The 26,460-nt window shown below is 40.4% G+C and overlaps 2 protein-coding genes and 1 non-coding gene across 4 annotated transcripts in view; 2 read left to right on the top strand and 1 right to left on the bottom strand.

Annotated features, from left to right (window-relative positions):
• USP50 (ubiquitin specific peptidase 50) overlaps nucleotides 1-23,943 on the top strand; it is a 39,897-nt gene extending 15,954 nt beyond the window's left edge. For both annotated transcript variants that reach the window (XM_027554027.1, XM_027554028.1), the window contains 6 exons: nucleotides 3,888-4,082; nucleotides 4,304-4,499; nucleotides 5,167-5,376; nucleotides 6,653-6,795; nucleotides 10,732-10,864; nucleotides 21,853-23,943. In XM_027554027.1, the coding sequence (XP_027409828.1) occupies nucleotides 3,888-4,082; nucleotides 4,304-4,499; nucleotides 5,167-5,376; nucleotides 6,653-6,795; nucleotides 10,732-10,864; nucleotides 21,853-22,044 (1,069 nt within the window). In that variant the 3' untranslated portion in view covers nucleotides 22,045-23,943. The remainder of the gene's footprint in view (nucleotides 1-3,887; nucleotides 4,083-4,303; nucleotides 4,500-5,166; nucleotides 5,377-6,652; nucleotides 6,796-10,731; nucleotides 10,865-21,852) is intronic.
• Nucleotides 21,036-21,139, top strand: LOC113900577. The gene has a single exon (XR_003513207.1). It is a non-coding gene; the product is annotated as a U6 spliceosomal RNA (small nuclear RNA).
• Nucleotides 23,051-26,460, bottom strand: part of USP8 (ubiquitin specific peptidase 8) — a 51,599-nt gene continuing 48,189 nt past the window's right edge. Inside the window, exons 17-19 of the mRNA XM_027554026.1 lie at nucleotides 26,119-26,261; nucleotides 24,110-24,242; nucleotides 23,051-23,940 (exon numbers count right to left, since the gene is read on the bottom strand). Of these exons, the coding sequence (XP_027409827.1) occupies nucleotides 23,755-23,940; nucleotides 24,110-24,242; nucleotides 26,119-26,261 (462 nt within the window). The 3' untranslated portion in view covers nucleotides 23,051-23,754. The remainder of the gene's footprint in view (nucleotides 23,941-24,109; nucleotides 24,243-26,118; nucleotides 26,262-26,460) is intronic.

Below are 26,460 nucleotides of genomic sequence, written 5' to 3' on the forward strand. Positions count from 1 at the left end.
ATATACTACACGCAACTCTAAAGCATCTTGCTTTTTGACTTAACGGTAATATATCTTGGCAATAAATCCAAATGACAAGTATATCTACTACATTCTTAATTTTGTAACTGTTTGAGATAATTCAAGCTTACAGAAGAATTGCAAGAAGAGTACAATGAACTGTAGTATACCTTCACTCAGATTCACCAGTTGTAGGCATTTGGGCTACATTTGCTTCATATTTGCTTTATCACTCCCTTTTCCCTTCTTTCATTATGTTTCTGTGTCTGTGTATTTTTCTGATCCATTTGAAAGCAGGTTGCTTAAATCATGCGCCTTTACCCCTTAATCTTTCAGTATGTAGTTCTTAAAAACAAGGACATTCTCTTTAATAAACAGAATACAATGTTATAAAATTCAGAAGATTCAACAAAATACAAAATTACTCATATATAATCCATATTCTGATTTTATCAATTGTCCTAATAATACCCTTTTATACTAATTTTCTTCCTGATCCAGGATCCCACTCAGGATTGAGTATTTGGTCTTGTTTCTCTAGTTTCTTTTAAATCTGAAATAGTTGTCAGCCTACTTTCTTTCCTGATAATGACATTTTTGAAGAGCTTTTTCCATTTGTATGCTTGTATAACTGATGCTTAGTCACTCAGTTGTGTCCAATTCTTTGCAACCCCATGGACTGTATCCCATCAGGCTCCTCTGTCCATCAGATTTCCCAGGCAAGAATACTGGAGTGGGTTGCCATTTCCTCCTCCAGGGGATCTTCCCGACCCAGGAATCAAACCCATGTCTCTTGTGTCTCCTGCATTGGCATGTGGGTTCTCTACCACTGAGCCACCTGGGAAGCCCCTTCTGTAATCTCATTCATTTTACTTGATGTAGAGTTGAGAAAAAAGGAATTGAATTGGCCCTGATGGCTCTTTCTTTACCTACTGCTTACAGATTCTGTTTGCTTAGAGGAAGAACAGGTTGGTATTAGCTTTGTAGACAGAGCATAAGGTGGGGGGTTCTTTGCAAGGGGTTCCCTCTCTACTGAAGTTCTTTCTTATGCATGGTTCTCTATGAATAAAATGAGAGCTCAGGAGACCATGTGTGCTTTGCTATTTCTCAGCTTATAAATTCTTCTATGATGAACACTTTATTTGCCCCGTGTGGCACTAGTGTGGTGTGTGTGTGTGAATATGAACCTCTTTTGCACTCTAGTTGATGAGCATGAAGGGAAATACTCTAGTCTGTCCTAATGTTATATGTTTTGGGAAGCAGCAAAAACTGCTGTCTCCCTTTCCACCATGGGAAACAGTCCCTCAAAGGCCTAGAAGAGGTGTGGTCACTGGGTAAGTGGATGAGTGCCCTAAGCACTCATAGGGTAGGGTTGCCATAGTGTCCACTGATGTGGAGGCAAATCCTCTGTGAATGTGTGTTTGTGAGAATGTATAATATATACATACAATAAACACTTGGAAAGATGGAGGAAAAGGGGTCATATGTTCTGTAAATTCTCTGAAATCTAACCTTTGAAAGTTTTAAAGCAGCCAAGTTAACAGTATCAATGGCAACATTGCAGAATCTTGAAGTATAATGTAAAGGATTATGATGTATGGGAAATCCAAGTTGGAATGTAACTGAAGTACAGATGAAATCAGTTTGCAGCTACTGAAAGTAGAGAGGAACATACAAGTTGTTTATTAGAAACAGAAAGAACCCGAGTAACAGGCTTGGAGAAATGAAGCTAAAAGGATTAGACACAGCTCCTAAATAGAAGTGAAAGACCAATGTGGTTTCATGAAATGGCTTCACAGCGGTCTTTCCCTGAAGACGACTTCAGTATCTACTATGTCCTGTGAGCTTCTGTCTACTATAGTTTTTTAGATAAGCTTAGTTAGGGTGGTAGGAGGAAGCCATGCTTAAGGGGTCAGGAGGTACATGCCGCATTTTGAATGATTTTTCCAGGTTTGACTCATTGGGGGTTCCCCAAATGGAAGGGAAGATGTTATTTAATATCCAGCTAATAGTTATGCCTAAAGAGTGACAGGTCTAGGCCTCCCATGATATTGATAAATAAAAGGGAAATGTCCATCCAGGTAACAGAGAGAACTTGTCAAACTGGCAGAATTGTAAGTAGAGGTACTGAGGTGAGGTAGCTGTCTCCTGGAGACCCAATTTGAGATAGTAAGCGTGGAAAGAAGAATCGAGGGGACAAAGATACTGGGCTGCCTGGTGCAGTAGCCCAATCACAGAAAGCAGCTCTGTGTGGAGAAAGGACTCTCTTCTGTGCGGGTCTGGTTGATCCATATGGACATATGAATTCCATAGCTACTGTTAAGGATATTCTGGATCAGTCATTTCTTTAAAAATTTAGGTTAAGTTGCCATTTATTAACTATGTAATCTGTGCTTCACACCTTGCATCATTTAATCCAATCCTTAGAACAGTCCTGTAAGCCAAGTAACACTATCCTGTTTTATAGATGAGAAACAGACATATAAAAGTCCCAGATCATGTAACCAGTAAGTGCAAGAGTCAGAATTTAAAGTAAGATCTATTTTTTTTTTTGCAAAGTATGTGCTCTTTCTCTCCCTCTATGTATGTTTGTGTGTTTATATGTATATGTGTATAATTTATATTATATTCTTGAATGTATATATGGCATATACATGTGTACACACACATATAGACTCCTAATATTTGATATATAAATCCAAATAACTTGACAGACAGATAATGGGTAGGTAGATAGATAAATATCCCTTCTCTCTACAAGTCACTGCACATGCCTTAGTATATTACCATGAGCAAATGACTAGCCCATTTACATATGATATCTCACCTGTAAAACAGGATTCAAAAATAACTGTACTACCCCATAGAATTGTTGCAAGAATTAAATAGGAAAGTTCATATTAAATGCTTAACATAGTGCCAGTTAATACATGATAGCTGGCTTCTTTGGTGGCTCAGACAGTAAAGAATCTGCCTGCAATGTGGGAGACCCAGATTCGATCCCTGGATCTGGAAGATCCCTTGGAGAAGGGAATGGCTACCCACTCCAGTGTTCTTCCCTGGTGAATTCCATGGACAGAGGAGCCTGGCAGCCTACAGTTCTTGGGCTCACAAGTGACTAACACTTTCACTTTCATTTTTACTCTGCACATGCTCTTGGTTGTGTCTGACTCTGTGACCCCATGGACTGCAGCCTGCTAGGCTCTTCTGTCCATGGGATTTCTCAGGCAAGAATACTGGAGTGGGTTGCCATTTCCTTCTCCATCATTGTTATTAACTGCTATCTATTATTATTATTACTAGTAGTAATAATTAAATTACTTGTCCAGCAAAAATGTAAATACTCTAAATAGTATTTAGAAAGAAAGTCTGCATTTTTAGCAGATTCTAGGACCCTGAAAAGGCAGTGTTTTCTGTCCTCTTGCTTTGGTTTTAGGAAGAAATTTTATCTCTGTTTATTTGGCTGCAGGCACTGTTCAGAGTTTCCTGGTGGCTCAGATGGTAAAGCGTCTGCCTACAGTGTGGGAATCCTGGGTTCAATCCCTGGTTTGGGAAGATCTCCTGGAGAAGGAAATGGCAACCCACTCCAGTATTCTTGCCTGGAAAATCCCATGGACAGAGGAACCTGGTAGACTGCAGTCCATGAAGTCGCAAAGAGTTGGACACCACTGAGCGATTTCACTTTCACTGTTTAGAGAGTCCTGAGCCAAGTAACACAGTTTTAGACTCCAAGTCCAAATACTTCTGTCTTTGATAGGGAATGTATTTGGTATAAATTTTATGAAGAACTCTTTTTTGTGTCATGAGGCTGAGAGGGCCTGATTTCATTTGTGCATATTTTGTTTCTTCAAAATGCTTTCCTTTCTTTCCACATGGCACCGACACAGTTCAGAGTGCGCAGATCACTATGACCCGTGCCCAGTTAACGAGGCTGAAGAGAACCAGCCGCATCTCCAGGGGGTGACTGGCCTGCGGAACCTGGGCAACACATGCTACATGAACGCCATCTTACAGTGTCTCTGCAGCATCTCACCACTGGTGGAGTACTTTCTCTCGGGAAAGTACATTAATGCTCTTCAAAAGTAAGACCATTTGCCTTACCTGTGGCCCGGCCCCCACCCCTGCTCTCCAAGGTGAGGTTAGGGAAGGGACCTTCTGGAAAGGGCTAAACCAGTTAGTAGAGGCTGCAGCGCCCCAGATCCCATTTCTAGGGTGAGTAAAACGAGAAGGTCAACCAAGAAATGAATCGAGCTTGGGGTCTGATGCCACATGATCAGCCAGAAACATTTCCCCTCCTTCTTAGGGACTGCAGTGAGGTTGCCACTGCCTTTGCATATGTGATGACAGACATGTGGCTTGGAGACTCTGACTGTGTCTCACCAGAAATATTTCGGTCAGCTCTTGGCAACCTCTACCCGGTATTTATGAAAAAGACGCAGCAAGATGCTCAGGAATTCTTGATTTATGTCCTGAATGAACTTCATGAAGCTCTGAAAAAGGTAGGTAGAATTAATGGTGGGAGACGTGGGCAGGAGGTGTGATGAAATAAGCTGCCAAAGCAGAACCGACTGAAAGCATAGCGCCTTTAGAACATTTCGCTAAGGCTGTAGAATCACTGGACAGTCAGAATGTGCTCCCAGAAATGCTGTTCCTGGGCATCAGCTAGATTCACATCAGGCTTGTAGCCTAACAAAATTGGGCCATCTCAGGAGTTTAACATTTGCTCTTTAAGAAACTTTTTTTTTTTCCCCTAACAATAGGAGGCTAGAGAACATAACCTGAAGGGACTGGAGGAAAGATCCAATTCCTTTATCTTACCGCTAGATAAACTTGCATGACCGGAAGCCAGTTTGCAGCTTACCCTCTTCCCAGGAAAACCCGCCTCCAGAGCCCCATATCACAGGATCATTGGCTGTCAGCTTATGGCACCATGGACATGGATTTTACCAGGGTTAGGGTATCCTCATCCTCAGCTTCACTTAAAGAGGCAAATCAATGAATTATCAGAAATTATACCTATTATATACTCTTAAGATCTTATTCTATTTATTATCTGAATCCAAAACTAAAGTTTTGGGTAGCATTTTGATAGAAAAATCGGGTCATTCTATTAAAACAACTTTGATAACCAATAGTTGATTTGGCATGAATTTGTCCCTTGATTAGTACCACCGGAGAAAAGCATATGAAAAAAGATCCATTCCAAGATGCTGCAGGAAGATGATCGCCAATGAGTCCTCCATCATCACCCGGCTGTTTGAAGGGCAGCTTAGTTATAGCATCGTATGTTTAAAGTGTGAGAACTGCACCTACAAGAACGAAGTTTTCACCATCATCTCCCTCCCCATTCCATCCGAATACGAGTGCTCTCTTCAGGTAAGAATTCTTACTCCTGGAGACCTCTTTTGTCTCTTTCTGCCCCAGCCCTGGATTTTTCTCAGCGTTGTTTCCTATAGTTTCTAGTATAAGGGGAGCCACTTTATAACTAAAAAAAATTGGAAGCCGATGATGACAGTGTTTTATAGAAAAGCGACATATAGCCAAAAGTTACTGTGAATTCAGTTGTATCTCTGATGACGTTCAGTAAAACAGCCTCACCGTAAAATAGATAGGTGGGCTTTATTCAACCTATTGAGATGGCTTGGTGCATACAGGAAATTTAAACTTATAAAAATTCTATGGCCCCTTTTCATCCCAGAGGTCTGTAGGTCTAGATTGAAAACTAGATAGAAATAAATCTGACTTTTAGTCTTGAGCCACTTATATTTGGACATAAGCTGAGGAATTTGAGGGGGAAGATAGAATGGAATGGTGTCTTAGTTTACCTCTTGAATTTTCTTTATTGTAATACCAAAAGTTAATATGTAAATGGAGTGGGGAGGGTCAGGGAGTGGGTGGGGGGTTGGCAGGGGTGGGAGGTGTTGGTGAAAGGTAGGTGGCTGTTAGGAGGCAGGGAGCAGTAAGTTTCCTTGCAGAAAAACACACATTAATATTTTTTTCCTGCAATTATGAAAGCACATCTATTGCTAAAACTTTTTTCACATACCAGAATTAGAGAAAAGAATTCTGCTTATTCAGACCTGGACTTTTTCCTCAGATCAAACTGCTAAAGCCTGCTGGAGATGAATTCCAAAGCCTCTAAATGAGGCGCTGGCAATCTGTGCTCACTTCTTTAGGCCAGTGGTTTGCAGAGCAGGGGGCTTGGATGGTTGGTGATGTCTCCTGTGGGCATGAGATCTGATTCTCTCTGTTCTGCTGTCTTTTTTATGGGCCACCCCCAGATACTGGGATACAGCCATTTTTAGTCACCAGATCACTTTTGTGATGAGACAAATAAAGCCTGACTTGGTTAGTGGAAATTGCATAGTTGGTATTATTCTGAAACAAATCAGAAATAGTAAAATGATGATTCAGAGATTAGAAATGAGATGGACATTTGGATCCCTTGCAGTAACTAAGTGAGAAAGCAGCACCTCCTTTGCCAGGAGGATTCTATCCAAACTGCATCTTGTGGTGCTGGCATCTCTTGAACTTGACTTTGAGAAAAGCACCGGGGATTACGTTTCTGCAGCTCTTTCAGAGTTCTAATATAGACAGTAGCCCAGATTGCTGTGGATCCAATTTGGTCATCAAATGCGTTTTTCCTCAATAGGACTGTCTCCAATGTTTTTTCCAACAAGACACATTGACCTGGAACAACCAGATTCACTGTTCCTTTTGTGAAACCAAGCAAGAAGCAGCTGTGAGGGCCACTATTTCCAAAGTGCCAAAAACAATTGTCTTTCACCTAAAAAGGTATGGATTTTAACATTTTGTGAGCAGATTTTTGGAACAGCTTTAACATGTAACTCACATACCATGCATTTTACCCATTTAAGTATACAATTCGATGGTGTTGGGTATATTAATTTTTTTAAATCTGTGGTAAAATATACATAATAAAATTTGCCATTTGGGCCATTTTAAGTGTATAATTTCACTGGCATTAATTACAATTCACAATGTTGTATATCAGTATTTCCGAAACTTTTTCATCACCCTCTACAAATACTCTGAAATCATTAACCACCCCTCATTCCTTTTCCCTTTAGCCTCTGGTAACCTCCAGTCTGCTTTCTGTGTCTGTAAATTTGCCTATTCTGATACTGAACATAAGTATAGTCACACAACATTTGTCCTTTTTGCTGACCTGTTTCACTTAGCATAATGTTTCCAAGGTCGGATATCCTTGTAGCAGAATTTCATTCCTTTTTACACCTATGTAATACTCCATCATATATATGTACATCATGTTTTCTTTATCTTTTTAACTGTTGATAGACATTTTGGAGCTCACTTTGAGTGCTTTTTAAAGATAGATTCCCTAGCTCCACTGGAGACTCTAATCCCATAAGTCTGACGTGGAATCTGAGCATCACTATTTTAATTTTTAATCTCTACCCCCAGCTCAGTTTTTATTTTTAAAAGTTTTATATATACAGAAACATTGAAAAGGTATACAATGAGTATCCATATACCCTAAAATCTTCACTAGTTGGTGCCACTTTTTGACATTTCCTTCCATTCTTCCAGTCTTTCTCCCTCCAGCTCTCCCTTTCTCTGTCCCTTCCATTTTATTGGCTGAACCGTCTAATGTAAGATGCAAACACCAAGGTATTCCATGCTTAAATACTTTAGCATGTATCTATCACCTGAGAAAAAGGACATTCTCCTACATAATCACAACACCATTATCAAATAGTCCAAAAAATGTAACAATAATTTTGTATCACCTAAGATACAGTCCGTATCTAAATTCCCCCATCCCCAAAATGTCTTTCATTACTTTTTTTCCAATCCGTCCAGTCAAGGGTCATACATTGCATTTGGCTATCTCTTCAGCCTCTTTTAATCTGGACTGATCCTTCCCTCTTTTTTAATAGTTAAACTTTTTTTTCCTCCTGTTGAGCCATTTTTGCCTCCTCCTGAATTTGTTTGATTGTTTCCCCTTGGTTAGATTCAGGCTAAGCTGTTTTATTGTAGCAAGAATCTGCCACAGCTGATGTTATGGACTTGTCATTACATTACATCAGGAGGCAAATCACGAAAATTTGCCCAGTTTCCCAAAAAATATTTGGAAAATTTGTCCACAAATTATTGGTAATGTTAAATTTGATCCCTTAGTTATGGTAGCAACTGTAAGATCTCACCATTTAAAGGTATAGTTTTCCTCTCTGCAACTAGTATCACTTTGAACTCATGGATATTTTAAATTTTAATGGGTTTAATATCCATTACTATTATCATTCTTTTTTAAAAAAAATGATTTATTTATTTATTTTTGCTGTGCTGGGTCTTCATTGCTTCATGGGCTTTTTTCTAGTTGTGGAGAGAGAGGACTACTCTCTAGTGTGCCGGCTTCTCACTGCCACGGCTTTTCTTGTTGTAGACCACAGATTCTAGGGCATATGAGCTTCAGTAGTTATGGCTCCTGGGCTGTAGAGACAGGCTCAGTAGCTACAGCACACAAGTTTAGTTGCTCCATGGCTTGTGGGGATCTTCCGAGATCAGGGATTGAATCCATGTCTCCTACGTTGTCAGGTGGATTCTTTACCACTGAGCCACCAGGGAAGCCCTATTATTCTTCTTGATGTTCAAATTGTTCAGGTTGGCCAGTGGGATCCGCTTCAAGCCATCTCCTGTGAGCACCTGATTAGATAATTTAAGTTTATTAAACTATAATTAAATATATAAAATGTATCCTTAAGTGTATAGTTCTATGAATTTTGACAAGTGTAATATAACCATTGCTGCCAACAGAGAGATCATTTCCATCACCCCAAAAAGTTTTCTCATGTTCCTTTATAGTCAATCACTTCTTCCACCTTCAGCCCCTAGAAACTTTATTTTTTTAATTGGAGGATAATTGCTTCCCTTGTGTTGTGTTAGTTTCTGCTGTACAACAACATGAATCAACTATATGTATACATGAACTAAAGAAACTTGTGATATGATTTCCACTGTTATAGTTTCACCTTTTCCAGAATGTCCTATGTTACACCATATGTGACCTTTTGAGTTTGGCTTCTTTCACTTAGAACAATGAGACTAATCCATGCTGTGGAATGTAGCTGTGGTTCCTTCTTTTGATTGCTGTGTAGTATATACCCTTTTATGAATGTAACAAAATTGTTACATTCACCAGTTGATGAACATTCAGGTTGTTTCCAGTTTGGGGCAGATAAGAATACAACTGCTATAAACATTTGCATATAGGTTTTTATGTGGATATAAAACCTCTTCGTTTCTTTTGAGCTGATACCTAGGCATGGGATCATATGATAACGATATTCCTTTCAGTTCAGTCGCTCAGTTGTGTCCGACTCTTTACGATCCCCTGGACTGCAGCACGCCAGGATTCCCTGTCCATCACCAACTGTCCTGGAGCTTGCTCAAACTCATGTCCATCAAGTTGGTGATGCCATCCAACCATCTCATCCTGTCATCCCCTTCTCCTCCTGCCTTCAATCTTTCCCCCTTTTCCCCTTGATATTCCTTTAGGTTTTGCAAACAAGATTCTTTACTTTCTGGCACAAGAATATCTTAGGCTCATCCAGTAATTTCCCTCCTCTAGAAGGAAAGTTATGACCAACCTAGATAGCATATTCAAAAGCAGAGACATTACTTTGCCAACAAAGGTTCGTCTAGTCAAGGCTATGGTTTTTCCTGTGGTCATGTATGGATGTGAGAGTTAGCCTGTGAAGAAGGCTGAGCGCCGAAGAATTGATGCTTTTGAACTGTGGTGTTGGAGAAGGCTCTTGAGAGTCCCTTGGACTGCAAGGAGATCCAACCAGTCCATTCTGAAGGAGATCAGCCCTGGGATTTCTTTGGAAGGAATGATGCTAAAGCTGAAACTCCAGTACTTTGGCTACCTCATGTGAAGAGTTGACTCATTGGAAAAGACTCTGATGCTGGGAGGGATTGGGGGCAGGAGGAGAAGGGGACGACAGAGGATGAGATGGCTGGATGGCATCACTGACTCGATGGACGTGAGTCTTGAGTGAACTCCGGGAGTTGGTGATGGACAGGGAGGCCTGGTGTGCTGCAATTCATGGGGTCTCAAAGAGTCGGACACGACTGAGCGACTGATCTGATCTGATCTGAGACCTAAGTCAGCCATTTTTCCAAAATGAACATAATGGATTTTTTAAAAAGCTCTGGAGTGATTCTGATATGACCTCAGATTTGCTGATCTATGTAACACCTAGAAAATGTGACAAGATTTTCACCAAGTTTTATCTTATTAAAGATGTATTAAAACCTCAGAGCTGGAAAACAGGACACTGCCAAGACAGTGTGTGCGGAAAGCAAGATAAGAAAAAGCTGAGTCAGCTTGGTTAGGGTAAACAGCATCCACTGGAGGAAAGACTTCAGGAAGCCACCAGCATGATTTCTACTCCTCCAGTGCTGATCCTGGCTTTAATTCCATTTTTTAACTCCTGCTAGATTGACTCTAATCCATCTCATTCCTTGACTCAGGCCCTTGGCCCACTCCAGCCTCAGTTTTGGTAAGGCTTATGGATGTGAAGATTCTAAATATATGTAGATGAGACAAAGTAATTTTTGTAAAGGTCAGCACCAAATAATCTTTCCAAGAAATTACTTTTAACTACGAACTTGTGAAAGTATGTGCACTTCATTCATGAGTGATTTACAAACTTACTATCTCACATATTTATTTTCTCTCTCCAGGTTTGACATTCTGGGTACAATGAAAAGGAAACTGAGGACAGATATTCATTACCCGCTCACTAACTTGGACCTTACTCCTTACATTTGCCCAATTTTTCGGAAACATCCTAAATATAACCTCTGTGCAGTGGTGGTGAGTAAAATGCTGAAACTATATAAAGTAACACAGGTTTAAAGAAAACTGTAGAATTATTTGCTTGAATGACTACTCCTATCACTTCCTGACTTCTACTGTACTGTTCTTTTAAAAACAAAAGAGAGAGCCTGGAAACTGCCTGCTTTGACCTTGAACAGTACCAGAGTTAAAGAATACAATGTCCTCTACTCTGGCTCCTTACTGTCCCACTGCTCCATGGTTATTTCAGATCTAGAGACATTTGTGAGCTGTGCTCTGGGCAGTGGGCAGCACAAGTTGGTTCTAGTAGCTTTATGTTGAATAATCATGAGCCTCTCTATGGTGAAAGCCCCCCAAACATAATCCCTGCCTGTGAGCATCAGTCCTGAGGAAACTCTGGGGATTCCATTGGCTCTGAATCAACTGTCATCATTGAGGATTCCCTGAAGGAAAGAAATCATGGAGTATAATTCAGACCATACCTTCTACAACTTCCCACAGCATCAACCCACCCCAAGCACAAGGCCATCTCTGGGTTTCTGTTCTGGATCACAGTGTTATCTTCTTCAGAACATTCAGGTTTCACTGGAACATTCCAGTTTCACTTGAACTTAGAGGTCCAGTTGTGTCCGGTGTCAGATGGGCAAGGCTCCCACTCGATCCCAGTGTGACTCACCAGAGTCTTCTGGTGTGCTGAAGTCTAATTTGCTATTAAGCTTATCGCCGAATTAATATAAAATATTGTTTCAACTGGTCTTTCTCTTTAACATCTCTCAACTGAGAACCATACTTCAAACTTAAAAAAGATCCTTCTTTACTTTATCCTTTTTATGTTGATCCTTGACATTCTTCTTCTTTCTAATTTATCTTGCCCTTTAATATGGTTTTCCTTCTCTAACTTGCCAATTTGGAAATCTAGAGTGACATCCTCTTCTCTATCATAATAGACTCTAATGTGAATTCCAAAATGATATAGGAATTGCTCCACCTCCGTATTTTACTGTTTTAACTTCTCATTATAACTGTTTCTGCTTTAAATAAAAAATCCAAAAGCAGAATTTATAAAAACTTGTATGATAATTATCTGCAGTATGAAAAGGTACATGTTTATATTAAAAGAGACAAGCTTTGTTTAAATGATTACTAGTTAATTGAAGGGTAAAAATTGATTTTGAAAGAAATATACCTAGAATTTACTGAAAATTGGTGATTGATCAGAAGCAAGAACTAAGCATCTTAGAAACTGTGATGTATGGTCGTGGGGAAAGGCCATCCAGAACTCGGCTACACAAGGTGTCATTCCCCAGGAAACACCTGATAGAAATAAGAAATATCAGGCTCCACCCAACACTTACTGACTAGAAATTTGCAAGATCCCCATGTGATTGGAATGCATACTGAAGTTTGAGAAGTATTCAACCCTGGCCCAAAAAGGAAAGATTGCCTTCACACCATCCTTAGCAGATATTTATCCAGCTTTCGAATAAACCCTTAAAGAGCTCTCTGCTTTACAAGGAAGGCTCTTTATCTGCCAGATTTGTTTGATTTTACAAATATATAGTGCTTGCTATGTACCAGATAGTGTTCCAAGCACTTTATAAATAATCAACCATTTAATTCTTATGTAGCCCTGTGAGGCATGGGCACTATTATCATCCCCATGTTACAGAATGGGAAACAGGAACAGAGGTTAAATAAATCTGCTCCAATCTAATACCTACAAAGGGCAGAGCCAGGGTCTGCAGCCAGGCAGGCTGCTCCAAACAGTCCTGCTCTCACTACTATGTCATGCTGCCTCTGACTGTTAACTTGTCTCTCTACATCGGGCCCAAACTCTTTGGGCTTCCCAGGTGGTACAGTGGTAAAGAGTCCACTTCCCAGTGCAGGAGATGCAAGAGAAGTGGGTTTGATCCCTAGAGAAGGAAATGGCGACCCACTCCAGTGTTCTTGCCTGGAAAATGCCATGGGCAGAGGAGCCTGGCAGGGTACAGTCCACAGGGTCGCAAGAGTCGGACACAACTGAACACAGCACAGTTAATACCTATGTGACTTTTTGGTTAACAAATGATTGTACGTATGTGTTAGCCAAACAGAACTCATTCCTTTTTTTTTTTTTTTTGAGATATCTGCTTTTCTTTAATAAACAGTAATATTTTGATGGGCTTCCCCAGTGAATAACAGGTTTTTCTAATAGCTGATTAATAGGTTTTTCTAATGGCTGTCTTATGAGGTTTGCTTCATACACAGAAGCTCAGCAGTACTAGACAAGAAAGCAAAGATGAATACTTTTAACTAAAGGTATCTCTTCCTCAGTCTTATCAAAGTACCAGAGAATGTTTTGGCAGTAGATGCCTCAGAACTTTCTTAGAGCAGCCTCTGCACACCACCTGTAAGCACCAAACCAACACTTTGTGGCCAGTTTTAAAACTCGTGTAAGAGACTCTTTTGCCCTGAGAGGGGGTCTGAAAGTTATTAAAGGACTTACTATGTAAAAGTAAAGAATGGAGGAATTGAGGTGTTTTTGCAGCATTTGGACAAGTCTAGAATTGCTTCCCCAGAGAAGGCAACGGCACCCCACTCCAGTACTCTTGCCTGGAAAACCCCATGGACGGAGGAGCCTGGTAGGCTGCAGTCCATGGGGTCGCTAGGAGTCGGACACGACTGAGCGACTTCACTTTCACTTTTCACTTTCATGCACTGGAGAAGGAAATAGCAACCCACTCCAGTGTTCTTGCCTGGAGAATCCCAGGGACAGGGGAGCCTGGTGGGCTGCTGTCTCTGGGGTCACACAGAGTCGGACATGACTGAAGCGACTTAGCAGCAGCAGCAACAGAATTGCTTCCCAGGTGGCTCAATGGTAAAGAATCCATCTGCAGATGCAGGAGATGTAGGTTTAATCCCTGGGTCAGGAAGATCACCTGAAGAAGGAAATTGCAACCCATTCCAGTATTCTCGCCCGGGAAATCCCCTGGACAGAGGAGCCTGGAGGCCTACAGTACATGGTGTCACAAAAGAGTCAGACATGATCGAGTGGCTAAACAACAACAAGAACAATCTTTTGATATTCCAACTACCTGGTCTTTGCTACAAAAACTATGGGTTTTTTTTTTAGTTTTTTTTTTTTTAAAGGAATCTCCATACTGTTTTCCATAGTGGCTGTTATCAATTTACATTCCCAGCAACAGTGCAAGAGGGTTCCCTTTTCTCCACATCCTACGTAGCATTCACTGTTTGTAGATTTTTTGGTGACGGGAAGCTGCTGCATAGCACAGGGAGCTCTGCTGGGTGCTCTGTGATGACGGTTGCATGGGAGCAGGAAACCGCAAGCAGATTAGCCATTTCCTTCAGTTTCTGATCCTGGAAATGAACTCCTCTAAATCCAATTTGGAAGACAGGCCTCTGGGGTACCGGTTTTGGATGTTTGATTTGAGCTGATCCTGGTATTGTTTTCTTTCTGACATGTGTCACCGACTATGGGTTCAGGAGCTTTCCGGGTGGAATCCATCCATATCCAGAGGGCAGGGAGAGACTGATGGAAGAGGTAGCCACTCCAGATGGACAGGTGGCGGTTTAACTAGCAGGTAACTTCCTCCAGGGCTGGTCTTCAGTGCCCAGGGACCAGGTCTTCACCTCCCCTCTGCCAGCCTGTGGCATCTGAGAGTTTATAGAGAGGCCTTCCTGGGGTTCAGTCACCCTCAGCATCCCAGGTCATTATTCCTGCTCTCTTGAGGTGCATCCTTGAAATGGCTCTCAGGAAAGGGCAAACAGTCCTTCTAACTACTAATCTCTTCTTGGCAGCAGAGCTCCATTTGATCCTATAGCATGTGAATGTCCTTGATCTCAGAAAAATTACTCCCTTCTGTAGCTCAAAACATCAATCATAATCAGTGTCAGCCAACAAGGGTAACTTCGGTTCTCCAGGGCAATGATCTGCTGGAGTCAGGCTCAGCTCTGGCCAATGATATACGATCGGAAGTCTTATGGAATGCCTTTGCCTTCCTCTGCTCCTGCTTCTCCCGCCGCCTCCCCAAACCCCAGGGCGTCACTAGCATTCGAGTCACCGGCCTTGCTGCTTCTGCGATGTCCGTGCCCAGCCCAGTCCGCCTCCCGTCGGAAGACCAATTCCCGTACACCCGGACCCCTAAAGCGGTTGCGGGTGACCCCCAGCTCCCAGGAGCGGCTAGACTTCACGCGCTTTGGGCCAGACCACCCCCCAGAACTCATTCTTATTTTTTATATGTGTTGTTGTTGTTCAGTCACTCAGTTGTGTCCGATTCTTGGCAACCCCATGGACTGCAGCATACTAGGCTTCCCTGTCCTTGTATCTTATACGTCTTATATGTGACAGTCCTTCACATATTTGAAAATAGTGATCATACACTAACAGCATTTACCCCCTTCAACCCTCTTCAAATGATTGGTTTCTAGGAAAACTTTTTAAAATTATGAAATATTTCAGGCAAAGAAAACACAATATGTACACACACAGATGTTAAGAATACAATATTGTAGAAAAAAATCAAGCCTCTGTGTATCTTTAACAACTCCACTTCGCTCCCTTCTCAGTTGTAAGCACTGTCCTGAATTTGGAAGGAATTACTCCCATGCAGGGTTTCCCAGGTGGTGCTAGTGATAAAGAACGTGCCAGCCAATGCAGGAGGTATGAGACACGGATTCGATCCCTGGGTTGGGAAGGTCCCCTGGAGAAGGGCATGACAACCCACTCCAGTATTTTTGCCTACAGAATCCCATGGACAGAGGAGCCTGGCGGGCTGTCATTCATGGGGTTGCAGAGTCAGACATGATTGAGGGACTAAACAACATAATTGAATTGTCACTTCTCCCTTTGTTTATCCTTAACACTATAGTCTGTCTATTTTATTATCTGAAAGAACCAGCTTATGGTTTTTTGATTATTTCTTTGTGTTCTATTTCATTGATTTCTGGTCTTTATTTCCCATCTTCAACTTCCTTTGATTTCCATCAACTTGTTATTTAGAGGTGCATTTCAAAAATTCCAAACATAATTTTACATAGTCATACTTCTGTCACTAGTTTCTAACTATAGTGCATTCTTATCAGAAAATATGGTCCAGTATTACCCATTCCTAGTACGGGTTGATACTTGCTTTCTGTACTAGTTTTATGTGTGCTTGAAAAGAATTTTTAAATTAGGTTCAGAGTTCCATATGTCCATTAAATAAAACTTGTTGTGTTGTTCAAGTATATATTCTTAAGTTTTTATCTGCTTTAACAAAATGAATAACTGAAAGATATGTATCAATTTTTTGTCTTTTTTTAACTTTGGGCTGGGTCTCCACTGCCACTTGCAGGCTTTCCCTAGTTGCAGCGAGGAGGAGCTACTCTGTAATTGCGGTGCGCAGGCTTCTCACTGTGGTTGTCTGTCTTGTTGAGAGCACAGGCCCTAGGGTGCATGAGTTTCAGTGGTTGCAGCACACAGACTAAGCGGTTCTGGCGCACAGGCTCTGGGGCGTGCGGGCTTCAGTAGTTTCGGCATCCGTTCTCAGGAGTTGTGGCGCATGGGCTTATTAGTTGCTCCACGGGCATGTGGAATTTTCCTAGACCAGGGGTCAAACCCATATCCCCTGCATTGGCAGGTGGATTCTTAACCACTGGGCCACCAGGGAAGTCCTCAGGCTCTCTTACGTATCACTTTTTCACTTGTACTCAATTTTGTTTGTGTAGGACATACTTCAGTGGACTTTACATCAAGTCTCTTATCCTGAAGTCTTAAGTCTCTGACTGAAAAAAATCTTTTGATTCTTGAATGCTTTAACTAGAGAGCAAATTCTGGATGCAGTTATGTTTTATTGTTTTAAAACTATTATTTCAGGTTTATATGGCTGCCGTGGAGTTCTGCCATCATGTTATTCTTTTGTGGATAATCCTTTTTTCCTGTTGACTTTAAAACTTTGTGTTTGTTGTCTTGCAGTATTATTTTTATTTATCCTTGGTTCACCGTATTTTCTAAATTTGAAGATTCATGTCTTTCCTTAATTATTTCTAGTCATTGTCACTTTCAATAATGCCTTGTTCCTGTGCTCTATTCTCTAGCACTTCTAGGTATATGCTGAATGTTCTCTTTCAACTTCTTGCCACTACTCCATTCAGGGTAATTTCCTCAGTTTCATCTGTATAATTTATTCATTATCTGTTCAATTCTATGTACTATGTACTCTCAACACTTGACATTCTTAATTTCAAGTATTTATCATTTCTGTAAGTTCTTTTGACGTTTCCAGAGTTTGCTTCCTGTTCTTAAATGTTTGTATACTTTCCGTATAGTCTCTATTACCTAAAGTGCTTGGGGTTTAATCTTGTTATTTATTGCCTTTTCTTACTCATTGTTTCCTTGTGTGTTCTGTAATACTGAATTGTGAGTTCAGCATCACTGGCTTTTTTTTCTTAATGTGTGTTTATCCTGTACAGCTTGAATTAAGGTCCATCAATCTAGAAAGTTAATTCTTTTTGCCAAGCAACCCCAAAATAATTCTCATTCTCACATTAAATTTACAGGATTCTGACACACACAGGTATTAACAGTTTAAATGTGAATCCCCAAAAGCCAGGTCTGTGGTAACAAATTTCTAGGAATTTCTTTTATTCTTTGTACCCAGAGCCTAAGCTAAGCTAAACACTGGAGGATAGACTTCCCCCGTTATTTATTCTTTTCTAAAAATAAAATATTTATTTAGCTGTGTCAGGTCTTAGTTGCAGCATGGCATGCAGGATCTTTTGGTGCAGCAACAGGCTTCTCTGTGGTTGTGGTGCACGGGCTCTAGAGCTCAGGCTCAGTTAGTTACGGCCCTCAGGCTTGGTTGGCCTCCAGCATGTAGGATCCTAATTCCCCCACCAGGGATCTCACCTGCATCCTCTGCATTGCAAGGTGGATTCTTAACCACTGGACCACCAGGGAAGTCCCATTTGTTCTGTTATCAAGGGTCAATCTCTTTTAAGAGGTTGTGGCTATATGTGTGAATCTCATTCCAACGCCTCACCTTGCAGGGACTTAAGACTTTACCTCCAACCCTTGTGCTACCTTTAAAACCCAAGCACAGTGGTTCCAGAGTCCAGGAACTGCCTTTACTCCCAGTCACAGCATCAACCATATATCACACTCATCTTTTATTTCCTCTGTACTTGGCCCCTTGAGATTACTCTGACTATACCATCTTTAAAGTTACCCATATATTCCAATGGGTATTTATCGGGTTTCATTCAGCATTCCTTACAGTTTCATACGAAGGCTTTCAGGCTAGCTGTTTGCTGAAAATACTGGGAATGGAAGTCAAGAATGATGCTTCACCTGCTTCCGCTATGTTCATTTTTTTTTTGTTTTTTACAGCAAGCCATCAAAACTGAACATATTCTACCCATGATCTGTCTAGTCACTTTAGAACATTACTCATCATCTGTATCCACCAGACATTTTGTTTTTCTCAACCAAATTACATCAGACTATTATGGACATTTTAAGTATTTATCTTAGTTATTGGGCTGTGCTGGGTCTTAGTTGTGACCTGGGGATCTTTCAATCTTTGTTGGAGCATGTGGGTTCTAGTTCCCTGACCAGGGATTGAACCTGCCCTCCCTGTATTGGGAGCACAGTGTCTTAACCACTAGACCACCAGGAAGTCTCTGGGCACCATTTTATAAATAAGGAAATTTAAGCGAATCCGCTTAAGGTCACATGGCCAACATCAGGACCAGAGCTTGAATCTTTTAAATATTAGCTTTGGGATATTTCTCTAATGTATAAGGGGAGATGTGAGGAAGATGAAGGTCTAAGGGGACACTTAAAAAGTACCTCCTATGTGCTTGCATTACAAGAGAAACAGTAGTTGTACATAAGACATATATACAATAGTAGTTGTATATAAGGTCTTCTTACCCATCTTAAAAGATAGGGGAATTAAAGCTCAGAAAGGTTAAGTAATTTCCTTAAGGTCATTGTGTAGTATTAAAGCTGAATTCATAGTCAGAATTGACTAGAAAAATCCATTTTCCTCCCCCTACCCCACGGATCAGCAAACTTATTCTGTAAAAAGCTAGACAGTAAATATTTTATGCTTTGCAGGCCATGTATCTAGTTGCTATTCAACTTTACTGTAGTAGTGTGAAAGCAGCCACTTATAAACAAGTGAGCATGGCTGTATTTCCATAGAACTTTATTTAAGGACATTGAAAAATTTGAATTTCATATAACTTCCACATGTCACAAGTTTTTTTTTTTTTTTTACTTTTTTCAACCATGTAAAAATATAAAATGCATTCTTAATTCACAGGCCATACAGAAACAGGCAGTGGGCTGGCTCTGACCCATGGCCAGATACAGTTTGCTGACCCCTGCTATATGCCATACTACCTTCTGAGAAATGAGGTTCTCCATTGTGTTTGTTTCAAACATTCATGTACTGGGTTTGGAAAGACAAATGGAACAGATTCTTCTTTAGGCCTTGGATGACTGAGGGAGCTGTTGCTGTGCACCCCCCTCAAATTGTGTGGTCACAATATGCAGTCGTCTTATGTCTTGTTGCCACGTTACATGTCTTTTTTCATGTCTAATCTTAGCCTATCTTCAAAATTACACTATAAGCTCATTTAGGAGAGATGATTATTATTTTAAAATTTCCTTTGATGTTTAATAGTCTGTCTATCGGAGAAGGCAATGGCACCCCACTCCAGTACTCTTGCCTGGAAAATCCCATGGATGGAGGAGCCTGGTGGGCTGCAGTCCATGGGGTTGCTAGTCGGACACAACTGAGCGACTTCACTTTCACTTTTCACTTTCACACACTGGAGAAGGAAATGGCAACCTACTCCATTGTTCTTGCCTGGAGAATCACAGGGATGGCGGAGCCTGGTGGGCTGCCATCTATGGAGTCGCACAGAGTTGGACACGACTGAAGCGACTTAGCAGCAGCAGCAGCAGCAGCAGTCTGTGTTTGGTAGGTGCTCTTGACTCCAGGTATCTCTTGGAGTAACAGGCAACTCCTGACTCCCAAGAGATACCTGGAACTTAGGCACAGGACTGGAAAAGGTCAGTTTTCATTCCAATCCCAAAGAAAGGCAATGCCAAAGGATGTTCAAACTACTGAAAAATTACACTCACCTCACATACTAGCAAAGTAATGCTCAAAATTCTCCAAGCCAGGCTTCAACAGTATGTGAACTATGAATTTCCACATGTTCAAGCTGGATTTAGAAAAGGCAGAGGAACCAGAGATCAAATTGCCAATATCTGTTGGATCATCGAAAAGCAAGAGTTCCAGAAAGATATTTACTTCTGCTTTATTGACTACACCAAATCCTTTGACTGTGTGGATCACAACAAACTGTGGAAAATTCTTCAAGAGACGGGAATACCAGACCACCTGACCTGCCTCCTGAGAAACCTGTATGCAGGTCAAGAAGCAACAGTTAGAACTGGACATGGAACAACAGACTAGTTCCAAATCGGGAAAGGAATACGTCAAGGCTGTATATTGTCACCCTGCTTATTTAACTTATACGCAGAGTACATCATGTGAAATGCTGGGCTATATAAAGCACAAGCTGGAATCAAGATTGCTGGGAGAAATATCAGTAACCCACCAACTCTCATGTCAGAAAGTGAAGAACTAAAGAACCTCTTGATGAAAGTGAAAGAGGAGAGTGAAAAAGTTGGCTTAAAGTTCAAATTTCAGAAAATTAAGATCATGGCATCAGGTCCCACCACTTCATGGCAAATAGATGGGGAAACAATGGAAACAGTGAGAAACTTTATTTTGGGGGGCTCCAAAATCACTGCAGATGGTGACTGCAGCCATGAAATTAAAAGACATTTGCTCCTTGGAAGAGAAGTTATGACCAACCTAGACAGCATATTAAAAAGCAGAGACATTACTTTGCCAACAAAGGTCCATCTAGTCAAAATACGGTTTTTCCAGTAGTCGTATATGGATATGAGAGTTGGACTATAAAGAAAGCTAAGCACCAAAGAATTGACGCTTTTGAACTGTGGTGCTGGAGAAGACTCTTGAGAGTCCCTTGGACTGCAAGGAGATCCAACCAGTCCATCCTAAAGGAACTCAGTCCTGAATATTCATTGGAAGGACTGATGCAGAAGGTGAAACTCCAATACTTTGGCCACCTGATTCGAAGAACTGACTCATTGGAAAAGACCCTGGTGCTCACTTCGGCAGCACATATACTAAAATTGGAACGATACAGAGATTAGCATGGCCCCTGTGCAAGGATGACACGCAAATTCGTGAAGCATTCCATATTTTTTTGAAACATGTGTAATATCATATATGAAACGTGTCGCCAGTCCAGGTTCAATGCACGATACTGGATGCTTGGGGCTGGTGCACTGGGACGACCCAGAGGGATGGTATGGGGAGGGAGGAGGTAGGAGGGTTCAGGATGGGGAACACATGTATACCTGTGGCAGATTCATTTTGATATATGGCAAAACCAATACAATATTGTAAAGTTAAAAAATAAAATTAAAAAAAAAAAAGGAAAAGACGCTGATGCTGGGAAAGATTGAAGGCAGGAGAAGGGCATGACAGAGGATGAGATGGTTGGATGGCATCACCAGCTCAATGGACATGAGTTTGAATAAGCTCCAGGAGTTGGTGATGGACAGGAAAACCTGGCCTGCTGCAGTCCACGGGGTTGCAAAGAGTCGGACACGACTGAGCAACTGAACTGATGGTAGGTGCTCTGTATTAATTGATAAATACTAGCTGCTGTCAAATACTATCCTGTTTCATTCACATATTCTATTAAATAGTCAATGAACATAATGTATAACCATTTCAGTGACACAAAAAATAAAGAAGTCAGGCTATATGTATGATTTGACTTAAAATTGTCATTTCCTTTTAATCCAGTATAAAGGACAATTATTAAAAATATTTTGTGGCCCTACATTTTTGGCTGTAACAGTTAAGTATTTGAATGTAAACACTAAGTGTGACGTTTCCTCTTTCCCCCAGAACCACTTTGGTGATCTGGATGGTGGCCACTACACTGCTTTCTCCAAGAACTCAGTGACCCAGGCCTGGTACAGCTTTGATGACACACGAGTCAGTGAGATTCCAGATACTGCAGTCCAAACTGCTGCAGCATATCTCCTGTTCTACAGCTGTCAGCCCTTTTCTATACCTACACAAAAATGCAAGACCTAAGAAAATGGTGTTTCCTGAAAACTGCAAAACTAGCAGTGAGAACCTGGTACTTAAGTTTTGCTTTGTCATTAAAAGTCTTGCAACTTACTTGCATTCGCTGACATTTTTAAGTCTTTCTGGCATATTATGCAACATTTTACAAGGTAAGTTTGTAACAAACATGGGTCCTAGCCTATTGAAAAAGGCAGCAAAGAAATGATGCGGTACTAACAGATGGGGACCTTTAAAGCACTCAGATTATGTACTGTGTGCATATTTCAAAGTGCATTGTTTAGTAATGTGTATTTTTATCATAGATTATCTCATAATTAGATATATCCAACAAACTTACTTTCCAAGGATACTTCATGGAGCTAAACCGAAATAACTTTCGTTCAAGTGGCTCTGTGATTTGAAAATATTAATTGATCTGATAATTTAGCCAAGAAGCTATAAGTCACTCAGACTAATTGCAGAACATGAGAAGTCGTCCATTTCACAATTCAAAACTGATTCTTGCATCTTCTTCCTGGGAATCCAGTAATGGTGACATCTTTCAGGAGCACCTTTATAATCTTGTTTTTTATGTGGAGTGTTTATATTGATTTTACCTGTAACAACCGAGTCCCTGAGGTAAATGATAAATTCTACGCTCCTCTATCCCTTTTAATACATCAGTTGTTAAAGATGTGGTTTATAATGCAGTTCACTTTGCAGTTATCTTTTTACGTTAATCCTAAGAATTCTACTACTCGTGATAGAATAAGTCTGCCTGGGTGTTAAGGTTTTATATCCTACTTTGACTTTCAACTCTTGAGAGAATCATAAGTGCTATATGCAGTTCATGGTCAAGGTGAAGGAAGAATGGAATCAAGTGATGCAACAGAGTAAGTGTACTAAATTTTAAGTCACTGTATTGGGATAAAGTGTGTGTAAAAATTATAATTCTGCTGTCCTGTGCAACAATAAAAATTAAAGACAGAACACTTAATAAAAATTAAAGACAGAACACTTATAGGGTTTTAAATTATTTTTCTCATTAAGATTTTAATGTAGGTGTAAATGAAAATTCTCATTTAAAAAATTAAAGAAAAGTTTCCATTTATTTTTTTAGAATAAAGATTTAGTGCACAAATACAGCCCAAAGCCAACAGAAAAATAGCTTTGCTCTGTCATGTCCCTAAGAAAGCACTGCAGTTACTCAGAATAGGCCAAAAGTCGGGGGGGAGCAATCCTCTGAGTTCTAGGCTTCACAAAAGGACCACATATTATACTATGTACATTGATTTGATGTGCAAGTGTGCAATAAATATATACACATACATTCCTATCTGCTTTACATCATTCTAGAGTATTCAGTAGATCAAGCTGGGATTTAGAAATGTGAAAAGGCCGTAACAGTGAATAGGAAAATAAAGGATACAATGATTTTTAGACCAGCAGAATAATAATGCTTAGCTAGTTAATTATTTTAACTTTGGAGCAAACTAAAAAACTTGTTTTGAAATAAATGGTACCTGTAAGGAATGCTTACTGCAATACTTGTTAAATGTTCTTGGTCAGTTTTTTGATAATGGCGCTGACCAGAAGTATATGGTATAGTAACACAGCTCTCATTGTCCTACAAGTCCTTTAAATGGTCAGCTATGCCTATCCAGAATCTTTACAAGCAATTCAAGAGTTGTGTTGCTCAGCCTGTTAAAAGATAACTAGCTTAAAACCTACTTCTCCTTACGTGGCTACATCAGTTATTCGTGGTCCCAGTGACGTATAAAAGAGGATATAAGCTGCTGAAGATTTCACCGAAGAAATGGAAATATCAGAAACCTCATGATCGTCAAATTTAAACCACCGCTGTCTTGCTGCATTTTTACAATAGGCAGTGTAGTGGCCACCGTCCAGCCCACCGTAGTGATTCTGTGCCAAACAAGACAGAAAATCAGTTCAAGTTGAATTATTTAAAATATGTCAATAATTTCAAAGCCTTAATGTAGTTCCTACTTTCCTCTGAGGAAAGGAACAACCTGAAACTTGTTTTTTCAGTTTGCTTCGAAAGAAAAAGTATTCTGGTCAATGAGATACTTACTGAAACAGAAAACAAGTTGTATTTCTTCAGATTGTTCTTTGGGCCAATAACATACTGCGACAAGTCAAGATTTTCTAATGGAAAGTCCACAGATGTCTGTAATTTTTGTTTCCACCTGCCATCATAGGAAAAACTGCAGAGCAAAACATTACAGCAGTTACACTGACAGACCAAAGACATCAAAATGAACCCTAATTCATTCATTAACAATCCAGAGTTTTAGACAGTTTTTATGTTTAGACATAAAATCTATTTCAAACACACACCCAGCATTTTAATAGTGGAGGGACTTGTCTAAAGATACTTGGTTTCATTTGTTTTACAAATGAAACTGAGGTGCATAAAAGTCTTGGCCCAGGTAAACAGTGATGGAGGTAGAGCCACACGTTGGTCCCTTAATCCCCAGACCAGCTAGAGCCATTAGATGAGTCTTAGACAAAGGCAAGAAGTCAGTAACACCCCCATTTATAATGCTAATCACCACAAAGAACAGAGAAGTAACAGAAGACAGTGGCTCCAGATTTAAGCTTGTACTTTGAGATCCAACCAGTCCATCCTAAATGAGATCAGTCCTGGGTGTTCATTGGATGGGCAAATGTTGAAGCTGAAACTCCAATACTTTGGCCACCTGATGCAAAGAGCTGACTCATTTGAAAAGACCCCGATGCTGGGAAAGATTGAGGGCAGGAGGAGAAGGGGACGACAGAGGATGAGATAGTTGGATGGCATCACCAACTCAATGGACATGAGTTTGGGTAAACTCCAGGAGCTGGTGATGGACAGGGAGGCCTGGCGTGCTGCAGTTCATGGGGTTGCAAAGAGTTGGACACGACTGAGCGACTGAACTGAACTTGAAAAAACTAGAGCCAGAAACTGCATGCACACAGCCTAGTGACTGAAATAATGGCATTCCATCATCCTAACACACACTGCTTTAAACACCAAAATACTGGTTGGTGTAATATGGTTATTTCAAAATTATTTTTTAAAGAGTGAACTCTGAACCATTTATACTTTAAGATATTTTCCAAGAATAATACACAGCACTAATAATCTTAACAGAACAAATGTGTAATCATTTGTAGAATGTTTATCTATACCTTTGCAATCTGCAACAAGCAGTAAAGGACAACCGATATAATAAGCTTTTGTAGAAAATCTACACAAGAGATTTGAATATATCAGTGTTGAAATTAACATAAATAACTGCCTAAGAATCTCCAATAATTTGAAAATAATTTTGTTTCACTGATTTGTAAAAATGTTTATATTGGAGTATCATTGATTAACAATGTGTTAGTTTCAGGTGTACAGCAAAGTGATTCAGTTATACTTCTATCTTCTTTTTCAAATTCTTTTCCCATTTAGGTTATCAAAGAATACTGAACAGTGTTCCCTGTGCTATACAGTAGGTTATCTGTTTTAAATACAGCAGTGTTTATATGTCAATCTCAAACTCCCAATCTATCCCTCCTGCCCCAGTTTCAGTGATTTTTAAAGACAGAGTTACATGAAAAAGCGGTGCTGTCATTTTGCAGTTATTGCAAAAATGCAAGTGAACGAGCCTCTTCATTTCTGCCTAATTTTCCTGCTGCTGCTGCTGCTAAATTGCTTCAGTCGTGTCTGACTCTGTGAGACCCCCGTAGAGGGCAGCCCACCAGGCTCCCCCGTCCCTAGGATTTTCCAGGCAAGAACACTGGAGTGGGTTGCCATTTCCTTCTCCAATGCATGAAAGTGAAAAGTGAAAGTGAAGTCGCTCAGTCATGTCCGACTCTTAGCGACCCCATGGACTGCAGCCCACCAGGCTCCTCCGCCCATGTGAGTTTCCAGGCAAGAGGACTAGAGTGGGGTGCCATTGCCTTCTCTGCTAATTTCCCCCTAGAAGTACCCTAACCTGATAATCTTTGTTATACATCCTAAGCAGACAGCACAATAAAGTTTAGAATAAAATACACAGAAATCCTTCATCTAAAAAGTACTAAACAGGTAGAAAAATGTGGCCCTTTTACCGTTTCAGATGCACTAAAAGCACAGGTGGCAGCTTCCAGATTTCTATCTTTTTTAGGGAATCCCGACGAGCTCTGCAATGACTGCAATAAAACCTGTTGTTATCTGTGAGTTTTTCTTCTTTGGAAAATAACCTAAGGCAATCCTGGAGGCAAAAATAAGTAGTAGATATTTGTTAACTTATTTTTTTTTATTACTGAGCATCTATTCAATAAGTTACTTTGTCAGGCATGAGGAATAAGCTATTTACAAAGCAGCTCCTGTTCCCCCACCCCAACCCCCCACCTTCAGAGTTATGATCTACTGAGGAAGCAGATGGGAGGAGTTGATAGGGACAAATTACG

The sequence above is a fragment of the Bos indicus x Bos taurus genome, chromosome 10 (assembly GCF_003369695.1).
Source record: "Bos indicus x Bos taurus breed Angus x Brahman F1 hybrid chromosome 10, Bos_hybrid_MaternalHap_v2.0, whole genome shotgun sequence".
Taxonomy (NCBI): domain Eukaryota; kingdom Metazoa; phylum Chordata; class Mammalia; order Artiodactyla; family Bovidae; genus Bos; species Bos indicus x Bos taurus.